This window comes from Aethina tumida, chromosome 1 (assembly GCF_024364675.1).
Source record: "Aethina tumida isolate Nest 87 chromosome 1, icAetTumi1.1, whole genome shotgun sequence".
In the NCBI taxonomy this organism is placed as follows: domain Eukaryota; kingdom Metazoa; phylum Arthropoda; class Insecta; order Coleoptera; family Nitidulidae; genus Aethina; species Aethina tumida.
The window spans coordinates 1462980-1481190 of NC_065435.1; the positions used below are offsets into that span (position 1 = coordinate 1462980).

Below are 18211 nucleotides of genomic sequence, written 5' to 3' on the forward strand. Positions count from 1 at the left end.
GTATTCCAATTGTGAAAAATATGACTTTTTGGCGATATTTAAATATCGGGGGCTAATTAAAAAAAAACCATTAACATTTTCAAGTCCCGTTTAAATTTTTATAATATAAAAGTTCACTTCCACGTAATACCTTTTTTCGTGTAATCTCATGCTATTATTGTAGAATATATTAAAGAAAGGGCAAGAAGTGATGGAATTTTAGTTTTATTATGAAGCCGGCAATCTTGTTTCGTTTCGAATGTTAATAAAACAAGTTATAAAAATTACAGGAAAAACGATTTCGCGCAAGTGAAGTACAAGATGTCACCGAAATGCTTACCAAAATATTGCAACGTCTTAGAGAATATAAAACAATTTCATCAAACTTTATTGCTAAGTCCTTCTGTTATAACATAAAAGAAAAGAAAGCAAGTGCGATGTAATAAAGTTTATCTAAATTTATATGTCGCGAACTTGGATGTAAAGACTGTAGATGTATTTTTGTTTGGCAATGTGTAAAACTTAACAAAAGGGCTGAGCCCATTATTTGGAGCATTTAATTAAGACCTCACACAAGCCACAAGGCGAAACGTCGATGTCGAAAAGATATGAAGGAAAACTGTTGCTTTTTAGTGAATAATACAATACAAAAGTAGTATTTAATGGTTGGAAAATTCGCCTTAATGCCGAAGTTAGACACAATTTTCCGGTCAGCAAATAAGAAAGAGAGTTTAATAAATAAGGAAAGTTTAAGGAGGACAATAGAAATAATACCTTTCGTTCGATATGACGTTCTTAATGTGTGTTATTTATACGTATATAGAGAAGTAATAAATCTTCCGATAAAACGGGGACTTAATGTTTCAGTTTAATCAACTTTAAATTTATATTTCTACGTGGATTACGTATTTTCATTTTCTAATTGTTTAATAACAGGTGTGGCAATAATTTATTCGGTATAATTGAGAAAATGAGTGGAATAATTATAAAGAATCGTATCTGTGGTTAACAAAACACAATAATTATTCCCTTTGTTTCTAGATTCCCTTTTACTGCGGTAGAAAATAATGAATAAGATAAATGGACTACAAGGACGAGGGTGAAGCCGACAAAAAACAACAGATATTTAAAGTAAAAAACTTTTCGAAATGAATGCGAAATGAATACGATAGTATTATTTTATTACAGTCATTTTGAATAACAGATAAGATTAAAATGTTTTACACTCAGATTCAGATAATCTATACAATTCCGAAGCATAAAAAAACCGACAGGACATTGTTACATTGTTTTCTTATTCAGCCAATATTTTAATTAAATTCCTCCACTGTCGCCATTCAGGATTATCATTCAACTTGTATTTCAGCAAATTTACGAGACAAATAAGACATTCAAATCCAGTTTAATCCCCATCTAAGACCAAACCCAAGGTTAAGGAATTTTTCCTGTATAAATCAAATTATTGTCAACGCAAATTTAATGTTTTCTTCGTGTCACTGTTGGCACCGTTCTTGTTTTATTTAGAGCTACGGCAATAAACGAATTAAAACCGATAGCGACGGATCGTGAACTATTTAAGTTTCGTTCATTTAAAGATAAAAATAATTGAATAAAATCGGACCAAACAAGGAAAAGATCTTTGTGTGCGGACCCTTTGTGCTGGTTTGATTGAAATGAAACTCAAGGATCATTCAAAATCAGATTTCCCCCCCATAAAAGGAATCACCTTTTAAAATCAAATGACTTTTACTTCAGCGCCAGTTTGTTTTTTTATTTTTATTTATTTATTTCCGTAACTATTTCGCTTTTTAATTCTGTCGTAATGCGAACGAGGGAAATGTGTCCTTATTATTAAATTTTAAAATCTATTTTGTGCAGTTAATAACGATTCTAGGCACGAGAATTTGTTATAACTTTCTGTCTTTAATACACAATGCGCACATGTTCTAATGGCCGTTAAGAATCTAATTAAAATTTATTTTAAAAGTTTCTTAATTTCGTGGAGTTTTAAAAGTATTTTAATTCTACACTGCTCAAAGTGGCAAGGATCATTTCATTACAATAAGATTGTTAAAAGGTGTTTTAATTATATTTTTTTATCTAACACAAGGCTGCTGCTACTTTTAATATAATTTATTTTTCATTACAACAGTTAACAACAGAGAAGTTAAGTAAACAATTCTATTAAATTAAAATGTGCATGTTTTTATGTAAAACAAGAAGGAACTGAACGTATTGGGGGCAGTAAAAACCATCAATAAACCGTCGATAATTTGTAAGGTGGTAATAAATCACGGCCCGGTCAATAATTCGTCTGTAGGACCTAAACTGACCATAGCATAGTGGAACTTGAAAACATTAGAAGTGAAATATTGCATTATAACAAGCTTAACCTGTTGTAAAATCAAATACATCACACCAGCAACATAAACCATCACAATCAGCCTCTGTGTTTGAGTTCCAATTTGGACATTGCTGCTGTGTACAATTACGGTATGAATGGCTTGAATTATTTTCGAATAAACAATATATGCTGTTTGTTTATCGCCGGCCTATTTTATTATCGACATTTTACTATATATTTTTTTATTGCTTGTTAACATGAAAGTAGTTGTAAATGACGGGATGTAAGCAATAAAAATGGACGAACCATTAAAATCAAAGATAAATTTAACGAGAAAATTAGGAAAGGTTACACGAATTCATAGGAACATTTGCAGTGCAACGCTTCTGTTTTTGTATGTACGGTCTAAATTTAGCACCGGACACGAGCACCACTGGAAGCGTTTACAAACGACGAACTTTATATTTCAACGGAATATAATAGGAATTCACTTCCACATTTAATGAAAACTGGATGACCGGAGGATTTACCCTGTACTGTACAATTTTTAATTATACTGTATATGGAATTTGGCGATTCAGCTGCAGTGCAATTATGCCAACCGCGGTGCATGCGAAACCTATCAATTCAAGAAAATATTACTGAAAAGTCACGTGTTCACACTTTTCTATGCAGTTTTGTTCGTTGACGTTCAGTTCAAGATAATAAATATTTTAACAAGCATATTTTCCAACTTCCAACAAGGAAAATATTGGAACGTTGGTGTGTGTCGTACAAATGAGGTCGCGTTAATTTATAATGCTAATTATTTATTAATTTATAATTTTAACAACTCACGTTTACGTTAAAATGAACTATTTTAATAAAATTGTACTTAGACATCAAAAATATTAATAATCATTTCAGGAGTTCCTGTTAACATATATTTGTCTCTGAAACTTAAATTTATTTTTAAATTGTAGACAAAACATTGATAAAACTTTTAAAATATCAGAGATAAAATCAGTGAATATTTTAAGCCATTAAATTGCCCCATAACTGTGAAAATAAGATAATTATGAATGGTCAAACATGAAAAAAGTATTTCTTTTCCATATTTTCTAACTTACTATCATTAAGAATCAAAGAATGAAAAATGATGTATTTGTGCCGAAATTAAAAGAAAATGACGCATGATCTTAGTTGTCCTCTAAGGATGTTGTTTTTAGTTTATTTGGAAAAAAGAGGGATCAGAATGTCATGTAGATTCAATTTGGTCAATAAGAAAAGAATTCGAAATAATGTTGCTTATCCATTTCTTACCGAAGCATAGAATTATGTCAGATCCTCTCCATGTAAATCTCGACCTAATAAAAACTTGTCAAGATATTTAAATTCAAAGCTACTAACATCTAAAGTTTCTCGAAACTGTGTTTATTTAAAGAGCCTCAAAGCCGCAAATTGACGCAGAAAAATGATGAATTTATGTAGAAATTAAATGAATATGAAGCACGATATTGTTTAAAATGTTTACTTGCCTCCTGAAAATGATGTACAAAATAAAAATAAACATTTTTACCAATATTTGATGGTTATGGAAATAACGTGTCAAAATTATTGAAATGAGGGCATACGAAAAACTGATTAATATTTTAAATACATATTCTACATCAAAATGCATAATCCAAAGTGCTCGTTATATGCGATATCAGAAAATGCACTTAAAAAAATTTAATTCTCAAATTAAAATGTACAAAAAATGTATAGAGATCTGCATTAGTCTATTGAAAAGATTAATTGGAACTATTTAAAGTGCACCGTAAAACGTATGTATTTGAATTTAAATTAGACTAAACACTAGAAGATAAATTGGCAATGGTGGTTATAAAGAGCATCAATTACATAAATAAACGTGTTACTATAATGCGGATGTACAATTTGCGGCCCTCACTAAAATTTCATCCCACTTCAAAAACTAATTTTGCAAAAGATATTATAAAATGTGTCGGGAACGACCGCTAAAAATACGTTCTCACGTGGACTAATTATCAGATTAATTTAGCGTTGGAAAAACTCGAGAATTTCGTACGAAACATCCCGTTAGTTAATTAGGGGTTTAATACGCGACCCTTTATGTGCGGCTAATTATGGTGTTTATCTTATTGTTAGGCTGTTACGATTTTTGGACAATTAAATCAGACTTAAGGCCAAACGTTTGATGTGTTATAATTAAATTACATTAATTGCAAAACGTTATTTGCCATTAAACTATAATTATAGTGTTTGTGCGTGTGTGTTTGACGTTTGCTATTATATTTTAATAATTAATTATTAATATAGATTGATCATTTCGAGGAAATACAACGCCTTCGGGGATTTTCAACGAAAAAATTAACACAGAGTAAAAACAATTTTTCATGAAAGGTATTTCCTGCACTTTGATGTAAAAATAATTAAGATTTTGTTAAGATTTAAGGCAATGCTTGTTCAAGTAATTATTTAATACCCCCCATTCTCGTTTCTGAATTCATTATTTTAATTATGGCTCCTTTTTCCACTCAACGGAAGAATCTCTTTGTTTGTACATTATTTTATAAATAAATTCCACTAATAATTAAACCGTACTTGTTTAATAACATTGCAAGAATTCCATCTAAATTAAACATTTGAAAGGTTCTGATGAGTCAAATGGTTTCACCCTTCATTTACTTTAGAGATATTTGTCTTAAATCTGGTGGTGTTGGCAAAAAAAAAAGTAAATCGGTGGTGACAGGTCGTAAATAAAATGCTCCTCTGATTTAACTTGCAGCTTCGTATATGATGAAGTCGATGGACCGGACGGCGAAACCCTGCGAAGATTTTTATCAGTTCGCTTGTGGCAATTGGATCAAGACACATGCAGTACCAAGCCATTTGGCGTTTTACGACGTAATGGTGTCGATACGTGAAAAAGTCTCGTCGGATCTCACGAGAATTTTACAGAAGAAAATCGACGAGCACGATGACGTCCCGGAAAGCTACCGGAAAGCCAAGCGTCTCTTCGACACTTGCATGGACACCGGTGAGTATAAATAAAGAGTTGACGCGGCCTTTTGTCCGCAACCCAGATTAATGGCATAATGGGGACTTACGGGTCTGATTGCAATAATTGATATAAACGCACCATATTCAATTAGTAGCATTATAATATATGCATTAGCTCATGAATATGTAGGCAATCGATATAATTATTATTTCCGTGTAATGACTTCATTGCATCTGCATATTTTAAACTGCATCATCACAGTCCAACGTACTCCCGGAAGCTGATCGTCATTCAAATCTTTTGATAACAATCAGAAGGAAATCAACTCTCACATACTCACTACTTTTTTAAAACACTGCGTCGTACCCAAAAATATGGACTTTCCAAAAAAGTATGTTGAATTGAGTTTTCAAACTTATTCAGTAAAAAATTTGTACAAAATGTTGCGCATGTGCATATCCACGTATACGTCTACACTGCCATCTCTCCGATAGTAGTAATATCCAAGTGGTAATACAGGTTTCTGTGTTATTAACCACATTTTGTTATAAATTTAAATATTATTAAATCCATCCTTTATAAAATACCTTAAAAATTCAAAAGTATATATATATATATATATATATATATATATATATATATATATATATATGTATATGTTCGCACTGCCACCTCTCCGATAGTAGTGAAACTCAATGATAATACAGACTTCCATGTTCTATTTGTTTTAAATTTAATATTGTTTTGTTACACTGGGACAAAATCCCGGAAGCTAGTCGTCATTCAAGTCTTTCAACACAAATTATGGGGAACCCAGCTCTCACGTTCTCACCTTTTTAAAACACTGCGTCGTACCGAAAAATTTGTATTTTCTGAAAGGAAATTACGGCGAATTGCATTGCATCCTATCAGTAATGGTACAGCTGCTGAATCTTTGGTAATGCGATCAACTTAGTCTGATCTATCGAAAGATTTCCGTGGTAAATGTGTATGCATCACAAGCATATGCACTTCAGAAACCGTTGCGGCACACACGATTTATATTTGGCGTATCGCACTCGATAGCAGTCACACAAATGTAACGGCGAAATTAATTTTGGGCGATGCGAAGACTTAATGGGATTCTGAACGGATTTATCTTTGATGTTAACATTTTGGATTAAAGTTTTATTCGCGTTTCATGATTTAAATGGACAGTGTATAATGCAATGGAATTTAAAATGTTGATTGAAGGATTATGGATTTATATTTTTTTAATAATTAATGATTTATCGATTTATGTTTCAAAACTATTCGATTGATGAGTATTCAACCTGCAATATGGTTTATTTCATTTGAATTATATAAAATGCTATTTCATTTTTAAATGAAATTGTTGAAAATTTATATATTATTTGTGTGTTATATTTTTTGACCGTTCGTGTAAATATGATTTTTTTGCAATTTTTTTTTGTTGAATTTCATAAATTTTATTAAAAAATTTGATTGGTTATTCCAAAATATATGATATTTTACTTTGCCCCTAGAAACAAAATTCATTTAAAAATAAATAATGGTTTAATTTTATGTGAAACTTGTTTTCATTGTCTCCGACTTTTTTGATATTGTGCTATTTGTGTATTCTATTTTTGGTATTTACAAATGTTAAAACATATTTTATTGTTCTAAATGTTCACATTTGATAGAATAATTGACTAGTGATATATGTACATCCAGCTATTGGCTAATAGCCACATTATTTAACTAAAATAAAAACTAATTAATTAATAAATACGTTACACAATAGTTGAAAAAAACTTGATTACTCATTCCATCAGGATATCAATTATAATAATTTATGTTGTGTACATCTTTTGAAGTGGATAATTAGAATTATTTCAAAAATCAGAATACCAATGGTATTTTAATAATGTTATCTTCTACATAAATTAAACAATATTGCATCAGCAACAGAATATTTAAACATTGGAAGTTATTATTAATCACACATTTCATTGAGAAATTAATAAAAACAATTATTAACAATAAAAAAACAATTTTAACCACTATATTTTTTCATTCAGAACTTGGTCGATCCCTCTGGCTCTACTCAAACCCTCCTCAAAAATTTACGAATAAATTATTGATCCATACCTTACCATTTATATCCAAATTTTGAAGCTGGTGGTTGCGCTATTCAGCTGCAGTTCATAGGCGTTGATCCAATCCGATGATGCTCCCTGTTTAACAGAGGATGTCAAAAAGTCTTCGGGTTCTAAGACCAGCTTCATGCAACCTTCTTCTGAGGGTAGATAGACTTACAGTAACTCTAACGTCTTTACGAAGCCTGGATGTATAAAATGTGCGTTTCCGTCTACCAAAAATAATCAGAAAATGGTTCTGCCTTCTGGTCGTAACTCGTTATCGTCCACCCCTTTCTATTTATAATGTAAATGTTCTTTGACCAAGTCCTTTTTAATTAAATTGAAGTTTGTCACAGTGAAAACTAAAATAAAATTTAAATGTCATTTAATTAAACAGCAGAACGTAATTTAGATAGATACAATTGTGAGTGGATGTTAATTATTGAAAAAGGAATTCCTTGAAAGGGACGTCATTAAAATTGTTCACAATCGAATTTCAACGATAATATTTAGGTCAAATCCGTAAATGCACCACCTCATGTTTATTATACGTTTTTCTGTGATAAGGGCCATCTTCAGATGTCGGCAGGATATAATCTAGCCAGGAAGTGAGATGTTTCTGATTTTCTTTGAAGGTATTACAGACATCAAAGTACTAGAAAGATTTCCAACTTTTTATACGCACGTTTCACCTTTAGAATTTTCACTATTCTCGTTAGCCTGAATAATTTGATGTGTGGCATATTCAAGGGCGAAACAGGCAATTTATAGAAACCCCTTTTGTGTGAATTTAAATGCATAAAAACATTTTTACATATTTACATATTCGTAAATGATGTAAATCAATATTTTAAAGGAGGATTGAAGTGTATCGCACAATGGAAAATACGCATATATGTTTCCTTGTGTGATGTATTGACGAAATTTCTCCCATAAGCCTTTAAAGTTACATCTGAAATGGTTCCGCCTAATACGGTATATGAAGTTTGCCTCTGTATTCTTATCACGTGTACCATCGAAATATTCCAGAGTCGAGTGAACGGCACTATGCTCATCAATCATCACTCCCAGATCCTGACATTTGTCAGAAAGTATGAATTGTCACATACACTATTCCATTGAATAACATACCACTTATGTACGCCACGAATAAATTTGTCTAATTTCGTCTAACGATCGTGATTATCATTTCACCCCTTTCACTATTAATAACGATGTCAGGTGGCTTTGTTCATCAAATTATTCACTGGCCTTTATGCCCGGGAACATTTCTTCCGACATTGTTGCGTTATTGTCATGTTATCTTGAATCTGTGTACTTAACTTGCATATGGTGGAAATCCGATTTCTATTTGATAAACTATTAGTCCGGTATAGGTAAGTAAATTCACAATTTCCGAGACGGCTACAGTTGCAAATTTAATTAACTGATTGGATACAATTCGGTCCGCTTAACGGGACAAAGAAAACTTAATTTATTCACGGTCCCCATAATATGATTAATTATCATCGACGTAAATATAAAAACGTCGTTGAATATTAATAAGATTGTTAATTTAATTGCAGCCACCCTGGATAAAAATGGAATGGAACCCATTTATGATGTGCTCAACAAAACGGGACTTACGAGATATCCACCGGTGAACGAAACGTCCCAGAAATTTGATTGGCTCTACACCATTGTGAGGGCCAAGAGGCTTTTGGGACTCGATCTTTTCGTGAGCTCGTACGTCTCCACCGACGTTAGAAATACCACTGTTAACAAACTAGTGGTATGTATAGCTTATAGTAATAGATTTACAACATTAATAATCTTACTTGAATATGTGACAAAATATTTTTAATCAATTTTGTTAGGACATAGACTGACAATTAAGAGGTTGATTAACAGTATACATCTGTTGAGAAATACTCACATTATTTCACTTAAAAGTAATAAAATAGTTGTAAAATCTTGAAAGTATATTGAATTAGGTTTTCTAATTAAATAAGTCAAGACCTTATGTAAAATTGGCGCATGAGCATATTTACGTATACGTTCGCACTGCCATCTTTCTGGGAGTAGCCACATTTAAATGATAACATAAGTTTCTATATTTATTTATTAACCATATTTCGGTTTAAATTTAATTTCTATTATTTAAATATTTTTTTATAATTTTCAATGTTCTTTTGAATTGAATTTGATAAATTGATTGAGTAACAGTTTATTATTATTATTTAAAATTCAGAAATGTTAATATTAATAAAATATATTTATATTCAAATTTAATAAATTAATTTGATTGATATCTATTTAATAATAATCACATTACTCCACTTAAAAGTAATACAATAGTGGTAAAAAAATTTAAAGTAAATTGAATTAAGTTTTCTAACTTAATCAATAAAAAATTTGTGTGACTTGTACCACCAAAAAAGTTTATAATTAACAATTTGTTTCACATTTTATCCCACGTAAAACGTAAATTAATCAATTTATCTAAAAGTTAGCCGTTTTCCGATTTTTCAACAAAATGACTTTTAATTAAATTAAGGGTGAGCCACGATTTCTATGTAAATATTATTCAAAGCTAGCCTTAAACATAAATCAATATCTGATGAGATTAGAGTCAATTTCAACTTTTTGAACAGGTTTACAAAACAATTTCTGTTTACAAAGATTTTATAAAATCCAAAAAATTTTTACGTGCCATTAAACATTCCCTCTGGAAGTTCATTGATGCATAGAGTTTGTTTTGTTTTTTTTATTGTGTACGACAATTTGTATTTGTTTCAGGTCTCTCAGGTCGCTCCGGGTTTCAAGCAGTTATACTTGCTCGACCCAAAGAAATTTTCAAACGAAATAAACATATATAAAACTTTTATCTCCAACATGACTATCCAGTATGGCGTTAAGTTCCAAAACACTACAGAGTTCGCAAACGACGTCGTCAATTTCATGATCAAAATCGCACAAGTAAGTAAAAAAAAGTGTCATAGGAAAGTTATCACATCAAACCTTATTAGGCACAACGTGGGAAGAATAATTCGAATTAATATCACGGATACGGGTTAAGAAGGCGTATTTCAGGGAGTTACGATAATCGGAATTCTCAGGACGTATTAAATGCCTTACATATTTAAAGGGGCCCGTGTTAAGTGATTTAAGATAATCTTGCCGCAAATATTCCGACTTGGCGAACTTGATTAAGTAAAAGGATGATAGATTTTATAAATCACGATCCATGGTGTATTTTTGATAGGCTAAAGCTTAAATGTAACGGGATTTCCGGTATGTGTTAACATAATAACGGAAGTCACTTAAATTAAACTGCCAATAAGCCACTAAATCACCCACGGGGCCAACGCCAAGGTGTAATTAAACATTTTAACGTGAAGAAGAATCCCAGTGCAATTAACTATTGCTCCCCATACATATTATTATTTAGGTTTTAGGTTAAATGTCCCACAATTATATCAGTGGATGCCAAAGCATTTCACCAATTTATCCATATATAAATTCCAGACATTGCTCTCTGGCTTTTGTCAACTGAAATTTATACTTCTTGCACTATTGATCTGACCAACCAAATGTATTATCCACATTATTGGTCTGTTCCAGTTTTTAAACCATGAATATTCGGGAAGTGTTTTCGAAATATTGCGACAGATCAATAGATTATAAAAGCTCAAGGCCAATTAATTGTAAAAAGTCGTGCCGTAAGCATTCGTAGGTAATAAAAGGATTATGCGATAATAAAAATGAGATAAAATATGTGTACGTATGAGGGGGTGCATTAATTTAGTGGCGCCGTTGTTATTTAATCAGGCGTGACTAAACAAAACTCAGCATTTGATTATATCGCATCAGTATCAGAATCAGTGTCCATGTCGTATCGGGGGCCCATTCTGGAGTGGTCGGCACTCATAATAAATGAATTAATCACTATTACATTTGCATTAGTTTTTGTGGATAATATGCAAGCTATGGCGGCCGGTACAGAATACAACGTAACATACAAATACACGCGCTCTATAAATCACATTGTTACATGTATGTAAAAGTGGGCGGACGGACATTATACTAAATCAGCGTTATGTACAGGTCATGACCGGAAACAAAATTCGCCGCTCACCAGCCCATCTCTTTTTCGATGTCACACTTCACGATCTGGCCGAAGGACCCAAAGGTGCCGTTTCCTGGAAAATTGTAAGTTCATCGTTTTATTTTTTCTTATTATTTTGCGTATCATCCTACGTTTGCACAAATAATAATGGTTACTTTACCAGTTACCAATAAAAGGTTGAAACACGAAAGCATAATAAAGAAGTATTAGGTACCAGAAAAGGTAATTGACTTGCTCCAAACATGTTAACTGGTTATTCACAGATTGTGAATTTGGTATCAGTCATAGGAGACCATAGCTGTACATGGTCTCGTCAAAGACTGACTACTTCTCGAAAAGATCGACATTTGATTCAGATGTAATTTCAAGAACGAACAAGAGCAGCTCACCAGCTGGGAATCCTTCATTTCATAACCACACGGTCACATTTATCTATTCAAGCCATACGTAACAAACTTCATGAAGCCAATTTACATTCAAGACGTGCTGTTGTTGTTTCTGAATTAACTAGAGCATACAGGAGAATGAGAAGAAACTTCGCTAATGAACACATTGACTGGAACGTACACTCCTTTTCGTCTTGGCAAACAGTTCCCTGACGACCTGGCGATACATTGACGATATTCTGCAATCTTGCTACCTTTCATGAATTACTATAGAGCAAATTTCACTTTACAACAAGATAATGGAAGACCAGGCTCCGCCAGAGTTGTTCAAAATTTCTTTGAAGAGCGTAGTTTGGGGGTTATAGAGTGGCCAATGAATAGTCCTGATATGTCCAATAGAACATCTTTGGGACACTCTAATAATCTTCAAGAATTAGGTTAACAGCTTCACGGAGAATGGAACAATGTATTTTCTTGCAGAACATTGAATATAGGACTGATTATTTTGTCGAATACAAATTATTTTAAAGAATGTTACATTATTTTAAAATTAAATGTTAAAAACAAAAATTACTTTTCCAGTACCTAATATTTAATTTTTCAATAAAATGACAAAGACCTAAATGTCAGGATTTCCCATTTAACCTGCCAAACACTCCAGGACAACAGATGAAAACAAAAAAACAATAGCTACAAATACGCAAGTTTATTATTACATGTGCCTTCTGTTTCAGTTCGATTGGCGTCGCTATCTAAATATGCTATTTAATGACACCTCGGTTGTTCTGAATCCTAAAATCGATATGGCCATAATAACAGATTTAGAATACGTGAAAAAGCTTTCGGTCCTGCTGAATAAAACAGACGACGTCACCATCGGTACGTTTTTTTTTTTTCGTTGTTGCTCCGACCTAATCAATTAAAATGTCCTTACAGAAAAATACTTGTGGTGGAGGATTTTTTTGAGCACGGCCGGCAACACGAAAAACGAGTTTAGGAAACTGGAGTTCAACTTGTTGCAGGACTTCTTCGACACCACGAAACCCCAGTCCAGGGCCACGCATTGTACGCTGAGCGTGAAAAACAATTTCGGAATGGCCCTGGGTTACATGTATTTGCAATCGAATTTGAAAAAAGAAATTCAGACGGCGGTGAGTTCATAAAATATTAATAAAGTGTCACGGGTTTTTTTTCGAAAGCTTTATATATTTTGCCCTCGTGCTTCAAATATGGCAGTATTAAAGTAATGTAGTGTGTTTAATATATTTTTTAATATGGAAAAATTGTAATTTCAAACTTCGCAACGTAATTCAATCTATATTTTAGGACACGAAGTTTAAATTAGTTTTGTTACACTTTCTCCCCGTAGCTTTTATTATATGAAAATTCACTTAAACTATAGGAAAAAACAAGGAGTGTTCTTAATGAAATTTTTAATGCAGGATTATTGCTGCGAAATTCACATATTACATTTTAAGCGACCGAGGGAATAAAAAATAAATTTAAATTTGTGGCAACATAAAATTATTCATACGTCACATTAAGAACATGTTACACCTTATAAATTCTCAAACACACTTTGCTCTATAAATTGTGCAATAAACAAGATTACAAAGGTATTTTGTATAATAAGAATCGTGCCTGAGATAACAAAATTTCTTTTTTCTCATCATTTTCCTTTCAAGGTTTTCTTATGTAAAGCATACGCGTTAACTTTCATTTAGTTCTCGAATATTTTCCGTAATATTGATATTTTCTCTCCCACGTGCACGTTTAAAACTAAACAAAGGCTTATAAACATGTTCACATAGATGATGTACGGTTATAATTTAACAAAATATTACATTCTTACGGGTCATTAAAGTGTTTTTATTGTTCTGCCCTTTTGTGACCCATTTTTCTGAACTCAAGTAAAACATGCACGAATTCTCTCGTTTGTAACGGAGGAGCAGTTTTAATAAAAGATTTTCTGTAAAAAGGATAATCATTTTTAATAAAATTATATCCTTGCCATGTAGCCTTGTTTATATGAAATTGGCTAGCTTGACGAAAAACTTCCAACAACATTAATTACAGTAATTTAATGTTGAAAGGAGCAAAATTAATGTAATTTTTCTTCCATTAATCCATTAAGTGGAAAAATTCCAGATAAAATTCAAAGAATTGACAAACGTAAAACTTTCACATGGCAACTTTTTCTCCAGCAAATTGTTCTACGAATCTTATAAATAAATATTGATATACACTCATATGTAAAGAGAAACTTAATAAAAGTGCAGGTTTAAATATCCAAATACTTCTCCCGAAATTTTAATTTACATATTCACGGGCTAATTTATTTAACCCCGAAACTTCCCCAACTCACCGTTGTGTCCTAGGCGGTCGCCATGATGGAAAACATTAAGCTGGCCTTCGAGGAGGACGTCGTCCAGCACGCGTGGATGGACGAGGCGACGCTGCAGCACACGCTGGAGAAAATACGTGCGATGAAATTGTTCGTCGACATACCGAACGAAATCATGAATCGCACCAAGTTGGATTTGCTTTACAAAAATGTGAGTTGTCGATTATTCGATTGTCGAAGCGTCACGCGGTGATGTTTTGCAGGCCACCGTCGTCGGCGAGGACTTGACCAAAACGTACCTGAACCTGACCTACGCCAACGTCAAATTGAATTTGGAAAGTCTCAGGAAAAGGCCGAACAAAGATTTGTGAGGAAAACAATTTGTACGAATTAACATGTTTTATTTCCCTTTTGTTGTCGTTTTAGGTGGGCGTTTTCGCCCATTGTTGTTAACGCACATTATTCGGTGGGGAGGAACGCTGCAAGTAAGGAATAACCCCTACTATATTTTGATACAGCAATTACCAGTGTTTTATTTTTAGTCGTACCAAGAGGAATTTTACAGCCACCGTTCTTTGGAAATGGGCTAAAGTAAGTTTTTTAATTTATTAATTATTATATTTCTCTAGATTTATTTACATTCTCAACATTATTACTTCCAACTTCACATCAAAGAGTGTCACTTGAAACGTTTCAGATTACGTTTATATTTTTAGAAGGTATATTCCATTTCATATTTTAAAGATAATAATGCCAAAAAGTTAATTGTATTTATTCTTTTCCTGTTAAATAATAAGCGACGAAAACAGAATTCGAATCCATGAACTGGTGAGCCACAATTTATTGATAGAATAGTATTTGTTATTGCATCTTATAACCCTTCGATGGTGTGTAATCAATTCCTATAAATTGTATTCTTCAAATGCCCAAACAAATCTGTGAATCTTGGTGGCCAAATTCATCCACCAATTACTTTCTCCTCACAATATTCTTACAGAGTATATTCCATTGTTCTTACAGTATGGGTACTTATATCCCTGTTATGATTCATCATAGTAAAGTTGGTCAACAAAAACTTCGTATTTTTAGCTTTAAGGAACGATGTCTGACAGAAATAAATTATAAAAGTAAATCCACCAAATTGAATATCCGTGTATAAAGGAAATTAAAAGGAATTGTTCTTTTAATAAAATGATTGTTTTATTAGTTTGTTGCTCTACATATAACCTATAATAAAATATATATAGTATGTAAAATTGTCGAAGTTAAATTTTTGGTGGATGCGCCATAAATCACCGACGGTGGCAACAAACGGAGTAAGTGGTAACAACCACTGCAGAAAGCAGTCCTTTATCATTTTGTAAATTATTGTTACCTCGCAGGACCATCGATTATGGATCAATTGGGGCAATAATGGGCCACGAAATAATCCACGGATTCGACGACCAAGGTACCACCCAGACTAATCCGGAGCAATTTAATTAACATGCTATTTCAGGACGAAAATACGACAAACAAGGAAACCTGAACCAATGGTGGACGAACTCAACCCTGCAGGAGTACAACAAAAAAGTGAAATGCCTCATCGACCAATACAATCAATATTATCTACCGGAACTGGGCGCAAAATTACGGGTAAGTAAACCGGACTCGGTTATTACAGCTACAGACACGGTTTACATACATCCTTTAGAACCGAATTGTTTTAATTTTTTTTTAATATGTCAGGTCGACGGTTTCAAAACGCAGGGGGAAAATATAGCGGACAATGGCGGCATCCGAATAGCATTTAAAGCGTATAAAAGGGAAAGATTTTATTCGAGCTCCAACAACAGGTTACCGGGACTTCTGGAATTCACCCCCGAGCAATTATTCTTCCTCGGTTACGCACAGGTAAGACCAGCCCACCACCCAGACGGGTTGATACAGAAATATTTTCTCTGTAACGAGATCAAGAAAAATAACAACAAAAACATAAAAAAATCATTGTTGGTAAACACAATGGGCTCAAAGCATTGCAGAGACAAGCAAATAATATAGTTATATTATCAAAAAAAAGTTAATTAAGGCAATACACTAGTCCGGACTGTAATCCGGATTTTGTGCCGATTTTCATAATTCGCATCATTGAGAATGATAAGAACAAGGGGGAAAATAATGGGAAAACGAAACAAAGTTCATGGAACAAAGGAAATGAATAAGGGCTGAGGGCCAAACAATTTGAAATATTGCACAAAAGTCACGTCCATCAGGTCAAAGAGAAATCACGGCTGTTCCGCGATTATTTCTCCGTATTCGTAACACCTACATCGAGGTTCGCGGCCATGAATCTTCCCCAAACTTATATTGTAAAAATAACAACTTTCGCGAACAAGACGAAAAAAAAAAGAATGAATTTTTTAGCAACCAGAAATTTACCCGGAGACCGAGTATGTTTATGCCCGATATATTTTATAGTATTTCATTCGCGATTATTGATTTTCTGCCGGTATGCAGAAGGGTTACTGGAAAAAATCTTATCTGACCCACATGCCGTCGAGATATTTGCGTTTGTCGGCATCGGGTGCGTGATCTGAGTTACAAAGCTCAACGATATACTGAGTGTACTAAATTGGTTCTATTTGGCTGCTACGAGAATTTCCACAGCAGATAAAGTGACCTCAGTGCACTTTTTTAAATTATGATTCATATTTGAAGTAAAAACTTTGAGGTGCTTGTAGAAGCTTATTTAAGTTTGTCAAAAAAAGTTAAATAAAAGAGTTATTAGGCTAGCTCTTATTATAAAGGAATAAAACGTTTTCAAATCCACATTTTTGTGCAAAGTGGCCAAAGGTCAAGATTTTGACTTAAATAAGCTAATGTTTTGAGAGTTAGACAAGTTATAAATATAAATTAGTTACAGTGTTTAGCTAATACTAAGGTAATAAAACATTTCACATTTTTGGCCTTGCTGAATTTAAGTGTCCAAATTGAAGCCAATTAGTAAAATAACTCTGAAATATTAAGAAACTGTGGAGCTATGAGTTAAGACCAGCCAAAGACAACCAATTTGAGATACCCTGTACACACAAAAAAGGAACATAAGATGCCCAATTTATATTTCACACAGCGGTTAAATTATTATTTTGCAGGTGTGGTGCGCTAATGGTACGTCCAAGTACATGAAGGACTGGATGTTTAACGAAGTACACAGTCCGAATCGAGTCCGTGTAATCGGAACACTGGCGAATTACGAGGAGTTCGCGAAAGCATGGAACTGCCCTGCGGGCACGTCGATGAATCCCATTCAGAAATGTCGTGTTTGGTAAAAAAAAATTTACATGTATTGTTTAAGTGATTGGTTTATTTTTAATTAGCAGTTTTGACCGGACAGTTGATAAATTATTTCGGTCTCAAACAACTGATCCGGTCGAAATGACATAACTCTAAAAATAAGTTTTATTATTAACAGACTCATTGTGATTTTACTGTTTGTGATATTCAGTATTAATAAACGTCTAAGTATGATGTTGTTTAATTTGGCTTTTAATTTAAATAAATATGCCCTTAACCAAATGATATTTTCAATTAACACTGTTGTAACGTCCATTAATCATACAAGTATATTGAGAAAATATACATGTTTGTTTAAAGTGATTGGTTTATTTTTAATTAAAGATCTAATCGAAACGATATACCTCTATAAAATAATAAAAATGTCCAAATATATAGAGAATTTCTAGTCCTAGTACTATTGCTGTTATTACAAAGAGGAAAAAAAATCAAACTTGCATTATTTCATACTGTATTCAGTATTTAATTTTCATTTAATAAATATTTTGTAATAATTATATACGTATTTTTATTTATTCTCATGCATATTATATCTAATATGAACTAAAAACGACAAATTGAACGTGCTGATGTAGCCCCCAACTCAACGG

The 18211-nt window shown here is 32.7% G+C and overlaps 1 protein-coding gene across 1 annotated transcript in view; it reads left to right on the forward strand.

Moving 5' to 3' along the window:
• The window catches only part of LOC109601436 (neprilysin-4), a 32232-nt gene extending 14427 nt beyond the window's left edge, over positions 1-17805 (forward strand). The window contains exons 4-17 of the mRNA XM_020017681.2: positions 5112-5363; positions 9016-9221; positions 10229-10408; positions 11537-11641; positions 12679-12823; positions 12881-13095; positions 14323-14499; positions 14552-14655; positions 14715-14773; positions 14831-14879; positions 15671-15738; positions 15787-15923; positions 16017-16181; positions 17420-17805. Coding sequence (XP_019873240.1) covers positions 5112-5363; positions 9016-9221; positions 10229-10408; positions 11537-11641; positions 12679-12823; positions 12881-13095; positions 14323-14499; positions 14552-14655; positions 14715-14773; positions 14831-14879; positions 15671-15738; positions 15787-15923; positions 16017-16181; positions 17420-17596 — 2039 coding nt within the window. The 3' untranslated portion in view covers positions 17597-17805. The remainder of the gene's footprint in view (positions 1-5111; positions 5364-9015; positions 9222-10228; positions 10409-11536; positions 11642-12678; positions 12824-12880; positions 13096-14322; positions 14500-14551; positions 14656-14714; positions 14774-14830; positions 14880-15670; positions 15739-15786; positions 15924-16016; positions 16182-17419) is intronic.
• Positions 17806-18211: the final 406 nt, after the last annotated feature.